The sequence below is a fragment of the Crocodylus siamensis genome, chromosome 8, assembly GCF_052110815.1.
Source record: "Crocodylus siamensis isolate JL-2025a chromosome 8, ASM5211081v1, whole genome shotgun sequence".
Taxonomy (NCBI): Eukaryota; Metazoa; Chordata; order Crocodylia; family Crocodylidae; genus Crocodylus; species Crocodylus siamensis.
The window spans coordinates 27,545,177-27,558,292 of NC_143402.1; the positions used below are offsets into that span (position 1 = coordinate 27,545,177).

Genomic DNA, 13,116 nt, shown 5'->3' on the forward strand with positions numbered 1-13,116 from the left:
TAACTGTCTATTGTAAAGAGCAGGAACAGGGAGGAATAGAGGTAACAAGGCAAACATTTTCAAAAAGAGTCTCTAATAATCCGGGGTGCCTCAAAAGACTGGATTTCAAATATAGCCTAACTTCCCCAAGTAGTCAAGGCTGGATGAAAATGTTTGGTTTCTCATTTGGAAACTTGTAATTCTGCATAGGAAAATTTTGGCAGAATTTCCCATGAGGAAATCAAATTCAAGCAATTTAGAAGGGTATCTTGGCCACACGAATAGACCACTTTGCATAAGAAATGCAGTTTATCAAGGAACGTGGTATACAGTTCTCTATGATGTATCATGGAGGCTAAGGCAGATGCAGAGATTATGACCTTGAGTCTCAATTGTTTTGTCTTAAAAGCAAATAATCCTGAAATACTAGCACTGTCCACAAAACAGAACTTGTATTTTTTGATCAGATCTAGTACTTCACATTTTTATTGTACTTTTTACATTCAAAATAGTGTAGCAAAGATTGTTTGCAAGGAAACAGCTGGGCCGGGATATTATGAATTCAAATCTCAGACCCTTTTCTGACAATGTTAACTCTGTGCTGCACCTGCTACTATTATTTTGCCTCTGTGCCATTTGGAATGTGCTGCAAAGGTAGTGCATATATACTGCTGATGGCATGTTGATGCTTTGACAGGAAACCAGGAACAAGCTCTACGCAGCAAAACAAAGAGATAATATAAGGGGTTTCAACACTCCTCCAAACTTGAGTATGCTTACATGGGGGGCACCACAGACATTTCCATAATTCCATTTTTTGCAGCAAGTGTTAGAGTTCTCCAAGAAAAAAGTCAACATAAATTTAAAAGAAAAATGTTAGCAAACTTAAATATAGATAGTACAGCAGTTCAGCCCCCCCGACATGGAAAAAGAGGAGGGAGAAAGTTGGGGAAATGACACTGCAGAAATATACCCAATTAGGTTGTATTCATATACCAATGTTGCCCTCTGGGTCTGTTGTGAAGTTTGCAAGGTTGTGCTACGTATGTGGGTTTGTCTGGGGGAAAAAGCAAAACAACACACTTACTATGCGTCTTCTTTATTATTTACCTGTAACATATATTTGTGCATGTTTCTTCTGAAAGGTAACTATCTTCCACAACAAAATAGTTGGCACTTATTCTTTGCCCAAAATGATCTATAATTGCTTTACATCTGTTAAAAAACGAAGCACAATAAGTAAAGACTGCTTAGAAATAAATGATATCACAAAATAAATCTTTTATGTCTTTGAAGTTGAACAATATTTGGAGATTCAATTCCATTTCCAATAACTGGCAATAAATGCTGCATGTTTTACTTGTAAGCAGCTAGAAATGACACCTTATTAAAAAAACCCGACTACATATAACAAGATCATATAGAAACCTATTTAGATAGCTACATGTTATGAAATACATGGTACTGTTTATTCTAATTTATGCCATAATTGCATTAGTCAATCATTCCACAAATAAAACAATGTATTCCATCCACAATGATAACATCATTTTTTTAATTGCAATTTGACAAGTTACTTGCCTAGTGATAAATGAAAAACTGATGATTTTCTATACATGACCCTATCACTTCGGCATTTCTATAACAGGCGTGCCTTTACAAAAAATGGGTATGTTTACTGTAATGATTAAGTTTGACAAGTTAGAAAATTAGTTAGTTTGAACAATGAAGGGAGTAAGCCTGGCAAATATATAGGACAGACAGTTATCCAAGTGATCTTTTCTAGTGTTAGTATCTACTTCTACAAAACACTTGTGAATATGCATAACATCTCTTTCTCTCTCTCTAGTTCAACCAAGAAACACAATAGGCCATGTTGTCCAAAGAAAAATGCAAATGTTTCTGACAAATATGATTTGTCTTTAAGACTGTTAAAATATATTTCATCTTAGTATCTTACGTTCACTTCAGGCAAACATTTAAAATCTAATGCTACAATTTTCCCCAAGCCCAGAATATAGAAGTAATGAATTTTCCAACATTCATATTTTCTTAATACAAAACAGATCCAGAGCCTAGAATAAACAAGCTCTGGTCTTGCCTGTAGCTTGTACATGCTACTACAATACACATAAAATATCTATTTATAACTGAAATCTGGGGTCCCTTCTAAGGGACACCCATTCATTCTCCAAGAAATAAGCTCTACCTATAGCACTACAGAGCACTCTCTCCCCCGTGACGTTTCTTAGTTTTCAATATCAGACCTCAAGGTAGCTTGATATTTTTTATTTATGCAGTAAAAAAACAAAGCTGTAATTTGTAAAAGGAAAAGCCTTTTTGCAATGATATTGCATAGAAATATTTGAGGCTACCTACAGTACATCCTTATAACAGCTGTTGTCAAAACGCAATGCCATAGAACTATATTTCTGTATGCACTGAAGCTTAAAAGTAGAAGAAAAATCTGAAATACAGGACAATAATATTGCAAGTGCAAAAATGTTAAGTGATGGTAAATTTATTTTGAAATTCAGATATTTTAGCATATTACCAATTTAAGCAGAAATTTAAGAATAATTCAACGTAGAAAAAACAGGTAAAACATTTCCCATTAACTAAAACTTGCCACTGCTAACCAGCCAATATGCTCTGAATTCACATATGGTCATTTTTTGTAAGCTGAAGTTGAACACACTAAATAAGACTAGTTTCAGATGTCACCCGTCTCAATGATTGCTTTCATTAGCCTAATTACAAATAGAATATATCTTCTATCTTCTTGTCTTGTTTTTAAGCCTTAACCCTGGATTCTCAGTAAGACTTTCATTGCTTTATATAATGTCAGATCATTTTCTGCATATAAATGTTCAATATTTACTTTTTGTCTAATTTACAAAACATCTCCCACTCTTCAGAGTGAAATTTCCTTAAATCAGTTTCTGAAAATATAGTGGAAGTAAAATTGTATGTCATAGATACAGGCATACTTTAAATGGAACTTTAGAAAGAACCAAATGCCCAAGACAGTAATTTCCTAGTTTCTTATGATAATGCTTTCATAGTATTTTTCCTCACCCTACAATAATGTTTTATTCTAAAAATTACTTTAGGAGATATTCCTACATCAATAAGATTTTTTATACATTTAGTTACTAGTCAGCATTTGTGAATTAAGGTATTTAAATGCCCTTTCCTCCACTCCCCTCAAGATCATGTTGAAATACATTGTATTCACATCAAATTGGAGTGCTCTTAGGGACTTGTATAAGGTCAGGATTTCACCCCAACTTTCTATGGAAAAATCTGTGGTCTAATACAAAAGGAAGTCAAGAAATACAGGTAAAGAAGAGTTAAAAAAAAACTTAACAGAAAGTTAAGGATAATAGTACAGAAGACTTATCTGATTTTACAATAATAATTTCACAATAACAATCAGTGTATGACTTGCATATTACCCATTTAACTGTTAGTAGCAACATTCAAGCACCATGGTGAAAAGTAAATTAAATATCTCATGTCATAAACTTTGAAATACCACTTACATACGTTATAAATTATAGTTTTTTCAATATGCCTTTCACTTGCTATTTTTAAGGTTTTTTGGGGGAGCTGCACTAATTTGGCTCTACAGCACTTATTTAATGTGGCTAATAAACTAGCAAGTCAAGCCGGCACAGTTCATATCTAATTATAACCTTTTCTATTGTTTATGAAAGAAGGGTTTTTTTCCCCTGAACATTCTGGAAGGAGAAAGGTTGATTAAATGTCATGTTGTATCACTCAAAGCCAGCAAAAGCAACCATAGGCTTTTTATTTTCCTGCTAAGTGTTGTTTTCTCTCCTTTGTTCAGAAATATCTATCAGGTCATATGTTTGATAAGGTTTTTAAAAGAAGAAAAAAAAGATAGTGCTTTTAATATCAGTTTCCACTTTACTTCAAAGGAAGATCATGAGAAGATTTCTTTCAAGTACTGCCTCCAAATAAGGAAAACACTTATGCACTGACATTATCAGGTCTCTGTCATCTGATATGTGTTGGGACAATGAATCATACAGAACCCTCCATTGACCTTCTTTCAATGTGTCTAGATAAAAGGATGAAAATTAGAATCCATCTCCTTGCAGTGCCACGAGTTATAAATGTACTTTATAGGGCTCATTATCCAAACTAATGGACTAAGGGCGACATCCTTGAAATGGACTTACCAGCACTGAAAAAGCCAGTATGCAATATTTCAGGAAAGATATGTAAATTACAGTGTTTGCTATATATTTTTATTACAGAAATATAAATTTACATTTGTCACATCTTTTCAGTTTTTGGACAGAATTATTTAATTGGAACCACATTTAAAGGTATGCTGAACATAAAAATGTTATTTTTAATGTAACCACATTTGAAATATAATTATGTAAATTAAAATCCTTTAAATCATCCTAATGAAGCTAAATAAGCAATTTCTACTATGCACACAGGAAATAAAAGCAAAAAACTAAAACAAAAAAGGATAACAGTACAGAAATTAAATTTGCATTCCCTTTAGGGCAAACAGCATAAAGTATGTTTAGTTTGCTAACATTTAGAGTATCTGAGTTAGATCAAAATTATACTCTCCAGCAACACAGCATCTTTTAACAAACTTTTTTTAACTGATGATTTACATGAGATTGCTTGTAAGCTTTCTGAACTTGTCCCACTTTTCATTTCCTTGACTTGTTTAGTTAAAAGCTATATTGCTTGAATGTCTGCACAAAGACGCATAAATTTAAAGGAAAAATCTTTTATTATTCAAAACCTGGAACAACCATGTTTAAAAGATTCCAGTCTTCTAAAACTCTTTCTCTGCATATTATTATAGTTTGTACACATAAAGTACCTAGAAAGGTCTTTATTAACATAATTAATCTAAAGAAAGCTATTCTACTGTTTCATGCATATAATGTAGACACACTCCATGATATTAGACTAAACCTACCACATATATAATATATCAGCATAACCTCCTTACCACTGCATCCTTCTAGCTCATCAGTATTTGGTTTTTTTCAGATAACTTGCAATTAATCAAGCCCCTGAGTCCCTGCCTGGGGTGACTGAAGAGCACATGAAACTCTGGGTTGCCAGCAGCAAAAAGCAAATAGATGTCTGCCACAATAAAACGGAACAGATTATTACTAACTTCTTTCATGGTCACTAATTTGGGAACTTGTGGTGTGACAAAAGGTATGGATGTCTATTTATTTAACATTTTTAGGTAAGGTGATGTCTGTTTCCACCCAAACAGACTTGGGCCAGTGAAACAAAAATTTCCAGTGTGAGAGCTCAACAGGTAAAAGGGAATATTCATGAGTAGATTATGGACATCTAACATCACATCATTTGCTGTGATGGAAAGGTTGTACTTAAAACAAAGGTGTTCAGCATTTCATTTAGATCAGTGATTTTCAACATATGCACAAGATAAACTGACATTTCAAATAGGAATTCAGAGTGTTAAAACATTTTGTCATGTTGTGGCCTTTAAGTTCTTTGCAACAGAAAGATTGCTCTATTATTTTTCTGTAGTTAATAAAACAAGTAAACAGTAAGATCTAGCAATTTCCAAGGGGTGCTTTGAGTCTACTAAGGTCTGTGCCTCCATTTAAAAAAGGCTGATGACCACTGTTTAAGACAACCAGATTCTGGATTCATCTAATCATCTCTCATCTATATAAGCTTGTTCCTGAGCTGGAAACTTTCAGTTGAGAATGCTTTGTCCTGGTCTTTCATGTGCTTTGAATTAGGCTTTGTCATATGCACTGTCCAAGACCAGTACAATTGTTGCCCTATTATTAAATGCCAGAGTTCACATAATGCAATTTTTTTTGTAATATAGTCAAGGCTTTGGTCAACTAATTGCTTTGAAAATTATGATGAAGACCTTATAAGTAGCATCAGAAGCATATTGGGAGCAAAGGAGAAACTTGTGCATGGCCCTGAGGCATTCCATTGAGAAGACCTAAAGCCCCCTTGGGAAAGCTGCAATGTTTCACATTAATTTTATGAGAAAGTCATTAGAAAACTCTTGTGCGGTAAACATTTTTGGGATAATAATGAAAAGCCTAATTCTTATAAGTGCAAGGACAGGGGTATTAAACCTGCACATCACTGGCTGGATCAAAATTTCTGAAGCAGTGAGGAGGTCCATGTAAAGACATAAACCAGATTTTTAAAGTAGTTAGGCCCAGGTGCATAAATCTTGCCTGCAGTTCTTATTGAAAATAGGGTTAGATGATTTAAATAGCATTAGTGGGCTAGACAATCTGGCTAATCTCAGAATAATGATCAAACTCTGTTGAAATGATTAGATCCAAGGCACAGTACTCATTTAGAAGAGGCAAACAGCAGCAATCTCAATCTCAATAATCTTTGAAGTTTGAAATAGTCTTCCAATGCAGAGATGGCATACAGGAAATACATGCAATAACAGAGAGAAAGGCAAGACAGACAAATAAGAGCAATAAAATGATAAAGGTAGGCAAAAACTGCATCAGTTGTGAACACATTCTGGTAAGTATATTTGACCACATTGGAAAGAAAGAAAAGCCCATCAGATGAAAACACTATGTGAGAATAAGGTCCCAAAAAGACCAACAGCCAGGTTCAAAACACTCTCAATATTTTGGCTTTAGCACAGCTAAAAATAGGTGGTTTGATCTAGGATATTGATCCAAATGGGTAGAAGTAGGTGTAAGATCTGTATAATCAATAGAGAGAATAAGGCACAGAACCTCCAAAAGGTGATCCACAGGAAATGATAGGCACACAGACATGTATGAACTCCACCCCTCCTCAGAGTTTAGCATCTGATTCAGGGATGCACAGTTGGTGCCTCCATAGTTTTGGTATCTAGAGTGCCCACAGAGGGATAACTGATAACTAGCAGACACTGAATTCAGTACATAGCACCCACTAGGAACACTTTTCATTAGGAATAATGGTGTTGTTTCCCACCTTTTGCTTAGCAGCATAGTGGTTACAGAACTTACCTAGGAAGTGGGAGACCCACATTATCGGTCATCCATGGCCTGAAGGAACACTAACCCACATCTTCCACTTCTCATGAAATCCCCACCAAGCTAAAAAATAATATGGGTTAAAAACACCCCCCATACCTCTTGAATTTGGCTCACTAGATAGCCAGGAGAAACAGGTTGGAAGAGCAAGCCAGAGGAAGCACAGTTCCACAGTCAAATGATGAAGGCACTCCTCTGAGAGGTGGAAATCTGTGTCTGGATCCTTATGTGCCTATGGATCTTTTCAAGCCCAAACAGAAGTGACTAATGGATTACTGTGTCTAAACTATTTTATTTTACAGCCGCTGGAGCTGGGTAATTCTAAATCGCTTCCTTGTAATTTAGGTACCTAAATCCTACTTAAATCATGCTTAGGCACCTAGAACAATTTGGATCTGACACTAAGGTTGCTGACAAATGTGACCCCCCCACCCCTTTAAAAATTACCAGAAGAGGAAGCATGTTAGTTCAACCCAGCTCCCCAGCATCTGTATAAACTGGATGCCTCAGCAGGACTTTTTGGTGCTTTTATCAAACAGCTGATCCAATTAGCTATTAGGTAAAAGCATCAAAAAGCCCCACTGAAGCACAGAATCTATATAGATGTTGGGTGAACCAGTTCAAACTTACATGATGCATCTTCTGGGCACACTGCACTCAGTGCAGGGACACGCTGAGCTTAAAGCAAAGTGTTGGGTTTTTTTCCTTTTTTCCACATCTGTAAGCAGTCTAAATGAATGAGAGAGAGACTAGGAGAACTTATAAAAATGAGTGAACAACTAGTTTGGAAGTAGGACTATCATGAATGCCCCAAAATCTAGAAAACTATGAAAAGTTAACCGGGTTACCTGAAAAATGGAATACAGAAAAAAAGTTCTCAAGTGTTTTTCAAAGAATGAACAACTTAATGAAGATGTATTTACTTAAAAAATCCTGAAGACATATAGAAGCAGCTGGAAATATGAACTACCTGTGGCTGACAAACTAAAGTTTGCAAGTTGCTGAGTGAAGCAACAGTCCCATTGAATCAAATATCAAGTATGAAGGTTTAAAGTATTGCTTTAATTATACATGCTTAGTAAGAATAACATAAAAGCAATCCAGATGTGATTTCAAACTTTTGTGTGTTTTAAATAGAAGTTCATTTTCAGAACAACATTTAGAACATCCAGTTCCAACCTACAGCTTGTTTTTATAACTGTTATAAATACCTCAAAAAGATGTATACAATGGAACATATATGATAATCTATAGAAGAATAAACAATGCTACTATGGAAAAAATGTGGCATATTTTTCTTCACTAAACTTTAAACCTGCCTGAAGGCCTGATACTGTTATAGAAGAATTTATCCTAGGATAAGAGGGCAGCATAGTTTATGACAACAATCTACCTAAAAACTCATTAAAGTCTTTTCTCTTGGAGTGACATGCATTATCAGCAAAGATTAATCTGATGAGTCTTTAGGTGAGCTCCATTTTTAAAAATGCAATAACAGAGGGCTTTGTTGTCATCTGATGAAAATCAATTAGAGTAGGTAAGGCCACAAGGAAAACTAACATCACTCATCACCAGCCCCCCGGCAGCTGAAATGATTTGTCTTCCAAGCTTGGGTGATCAGGAGCTGTAGTAATATCACAGGGAAATTAATTTAGTTTCTATATTCTAGACCCACTTTCCTTGTTCTGGAGGACCTATACACAAATTACTTTTAATCAAGGTTGATGTGTTATTAATACCAAGGAGGATCTTTGAAGAATCATTTTTTTAAAATCGACTTTAGCATTTTTCATCTGTGTTTTGTATATAAACAGGTTACTTATAGTACCCTTACCGTCCAGATTCTTTGTCCACTACAAGGCACTGTATAGAATGGCGAAGACAATAGGTTCCACCAAAAACAGCGCACATCCTAGAAATATGTAAGAAAAGGTAACTGTTAGGTGAATCATAACTATTTGTAAACCTAGAGTTGTGGTAAGAAAGGAAGTGGATTATGCACTGACATATGTCAGAATAACATGGTGACTGATAAGTCTGAACCCCAGCATCACAGAAATCTGTATTACATGCTATATCACTCTCAAATTAACTGTAATCACAACTTTGCAGCTGAACTATTATTAGCACCCTTAAAGGCAGACCAGATGTTCCAGAATATGCTAGCACACTGAAAAGACTTAATCTAGAAGGAAAGGGTGTTAAGCCTCTCTCAGGATCTGGCTAGGAATCAGATTATGTTCATAATTCTTTTGCAAAAATTTGGTTTTAGCACATCTTTGCTTGTTGCTGAAAACTAAAATATATATATATATCAAAAACACCCATTTCTTTAATAATGACAAAGCTTTTCCCCCCCATAAAAACAGCATCCGATCTGCTTTTCTAAAGCCAACCTGCACTTCATCGTGGTGAATGAGTGAACAGCCAGAAGTATGGGAGTGCTCACTATGGTACACCGGGTGTTATATAAGATGGACATGCTTAGGAAAATTCCTGAAAATAGCCAGCCACCACAGATAGTGTTACAAATCTCCACTGCTTTTTAAGTGGGTATCGGGTAATCAACGTACTGACATGCCAACTGTGGCTGGCATCAGGAAGGGCACCTGAACTTCATCTTGTGCACAGATAAGGCTAGAATATTCCTTGGAGAGAACAGATAACAGTAAACTCCTGACTGGTATGAAAATGGGCAAAAGATACAACGAAGTCCACTGCTGCAGCAAAATAAATGAGTTGTGGTCAAAGCCAATGCAAAGGGAGCAAAGAACGAAGAGATGACACAAACTGGAAGTAGGCAGAGATGTGGGGTGGAAAATTTTCCAGTGCTTTATTTTACTGTGGAAAATTTTCCATTTCTAAAAATTCATTGTTTCATAAAATTTATTAGTAACAATGAATGGATGCCAATGCAATATTAGGCAAGCTTGGCAGACAGCAGAGAATAGGTTTCCCCTCACATGGTGGAAGGGATATTGTAACACCTGACTGTTGTCTAGGATTGCTCTAAGGATCCTAACCACTCCACCAACAGCAGCTTCTTGTGAACAGAACTGGAAGGCTTTCAGCTCAATCAAGACAAAAAACACGAATAGACTAACAAATGAACACACTGCTAAACTTGTTTCTATTTCTCAAAATCCCTTGCTTCTGGAGAATCAGGCAGAAGCACAATTAGTGAAGAAGATGCAATGTGATGATAAGTTGCCCTTGCCCATTCACTCATTGGTAAAACCATCCTTAGCAAAAGAGAACATGGTTAAATATTGATTTGCCTCAATCTGATTCTGAAATGGAACTAATAAGCAGTGCAAGTGATTCTGCAGATAGTGACAGTGACACTGGAGGTGCTGCAGTGACCTCAGTGGAAGAGAGTTAAACTCTGCTGAAGTAGATGAGTGGACAACCATGACATATCCTGCAGCTGTTTGGGTGTGCTAAAATTAGTGTCAGCAGTTTTCAGTGCCTTCGGTTTATTTCTTACATTTAAACAAACAATGTAAGGGAAGCACATGCTATTGTGTATTGTCTTTACATTTTTACAAGTATTCTAATAAAATAATTTCTTTCCACATAAAGTTTTGAAATTGTTTGAATATAACATTTAAATCACATTATGTGTGCTGTATTTAATTTTTTTTCCTAATCAAATATTTCAGTTCAAATACTTGTGGCTATTGGGACAACAAATTAACATGGGGGTACTTTTTTGTTTTGTTTACTAAATAAAAGCCAAATAAACATGCTAAATCAGATTATACTCTATTTAGGGCATTGGAAAAATTTCTGGAAAATTTTCCAATTCAAAATGTTCTGCAAAACCCACATCTCTGGAAGTAGGCTGAGAGGATGACCAAGACTGAGGTGGAAACATATGAGAGTTCTAAGCATCTGCCCAGAGAATGCAGTTGGCATCACATGTGGAGAACAACTATCTAACAAGAAGCTTAATCATAGTCTGGTCAATTTTACACTCAATAATCTACTCATCCTTTTTAAATGAAAAACTACTTTTCTATTGTATGTCAAAAAAGTCCCTTTCATTGTTTTATATTTTTGCAGTAACCAATACTGCACTCCATAACAGATCAATATTAACAAAATGTCCCTTGTATTCTTCCATGTAATTATGCTTTTAAAATGTACTTGATATATTATTTGAATATATAAGTTTTAAGGGCCAGTAAAAAGACTAATTTCTTTCTAATTGAAAAAACAAGGTAAACACTGTACAAAATGTGTTTATGCCCAGATCCAAGGAAGGATGTGCTGTACCTGGAAGCTTGTCAAACATCTCTACCAACTGTACAGTTGGTTCAATAAAAGATATCACAAAAAACCCTGGTCTCTCATACAATTCCCGAACCATCTTGAACACATCAATGCAACTTATCATAATTTGGTAATAATTCTGTTCATCTCATGCCCAAGTCAGTTTATGACTTTTGATATGTTAAGTATCACTTAAGCCTCACCATGTTCAATGCTAAATACAAGCTGCAATTATTCCACTATAGATCACAACCCTATTTTCAGCTGTTAGAACATGAAAAAGCTGCAAAAATGCAGCATGAGAAAAAACAGATTAAATTAATTCTGTTTTTGCTAATTCACAATGCTGTCATTTGCTAATGCACAATGCTGTCAGAAATATTTCCATATTTTAGTTCCCCCAACTCTTGAACACAGTGACCATTATGAAAATAAAGACAAAACGCCTGCCTAGCATGTAGCCCAAATAATCTAGACCATTGGTTTTCAGCCATGTTTTCTAAGATACTCTTCAAAAAATGCCAGCTCTTACCTTTCTTTCATTTTTGACTACATAAAAAATAAAGCAATTCTTCTGTTGCAAAGAACTCCAAAAGCCAAGATAGATCAAAATATTTTTTACTTTATGAATTCCTATTTGAAATCTGTGAGCTTTTTTTGTGAATCCTGTGCAGGTTTTTGCATACCTAACAGTGCTAATATTTTACAGCATCTTGTGGCAACATAAAAAGGATATTGCATCACCCTAGTTGAGAATGACTGATCTAGACAATATAAATCTGGACAGCAGCATGGCTAGCATAATGTACAATGACAGTGTGAACTGAAATGTATCAGATACCTTGGATTCACTGCATTTCCAGATCTCCTCACCAATTACACACAATAAGCCCCAGTCAAAAACCTGTTTGCAGCATGAAGACATTATGGACTCTCTATATCCTGTCCTCTTTTGCACTAAAAGATATGTTGGATCTTCTATGCTTATAGAGGTAATCCGGATTTAAAAAATGCAAAAGTTGGTACACACTAAGTCTACCGAATTTGAAACAAGAAGTTAATATAATAGTATATCTGTTATGGAGTTAACCACAAACCACAAACACAAACTCTCTTGTAAAAGTAAATTTTTAAAAAGAACACCCTGAAATTCTTTTCATGTGAAAGTCATGACATTTGACTTGTATGCAATGCCATCATTTTGGAATGACCAGTGTTGATATTACCTCATTTCATTTCCAGTTTATATTAATGTACTATAATAGATACCACTAAATTCTATTACAGTAGAAGTCTCAGCTGTGAGAGTTATAATAAAAATCTTACATTTAACTCACTACCTTTCATTCAGAAGATCCAACTTTACGAAATTATATAGAAAGGGTCACTTCATATATCACTAGGAGCAGCTACAGTCCAAGACAGGCATACTTTGATATGTGACAGGAGAAAGAGAGACCTTCCTCCAGGTAAAAATCCAATATTAAAAGTGTTCTGTGAGGAAGTATAAGAAAGTCTGCCTTGCTCTTTATCTCCTATATTGTATTTCTTCCTTACACTACCTCCCCAAGGTTTTGACTTTTCAAGCAAATGAAATAAGAGCAATGCATATCAGGCCCTGATAACATTTGAAGCACTTCAAAGGGTAAACAAACAGACATGCATGTCCTATGAAGTGCTTCCAAAATTGCAAAAGCACTCCAAAAATAACCATTCGTAAAACAGCAACTAACTGGAAAGGTTTCATTCGTAAATGGTTCCAGTTATGTCTGTATGCTATAACAGTACAACAGAAGTTTGCCCA

The 13,116-nt window shown here is 35.3% G+C and overlaps 1 protein-coding gene across 2 annotated transcripts in view; it reads right to left on the minus strand.

Moving 5' to 3' along the window:
• The window catches only part of CHM (CHM Rab escort protein), a 145,815-nt gene that overhangs the window by 28,992 nt on the left and 103,707 nt on the right, over window positions 1-13,116 (minus strand). The window contains exons 9-10 of one of the 2 annotated variants that reach the window (XM_090059407.1): window positions 8,872-8,949; window positions 1,090-1,194 (exon numbers count right to left, since the gene is read on the minus strand). In XM_090059407.1, coding sequence (XP_089915533.1) covers window positions 1,090-1,194; window positions 8,872-8,949 — 183 coding nt within the window. The remainder of the gene's footprint in view (window positions 1-1,089; window positions 1,195-8,871; window positions 8,950-13,116) is intronic. The other variant, XM_090059406.1, reaches the window with a different exon arrangement.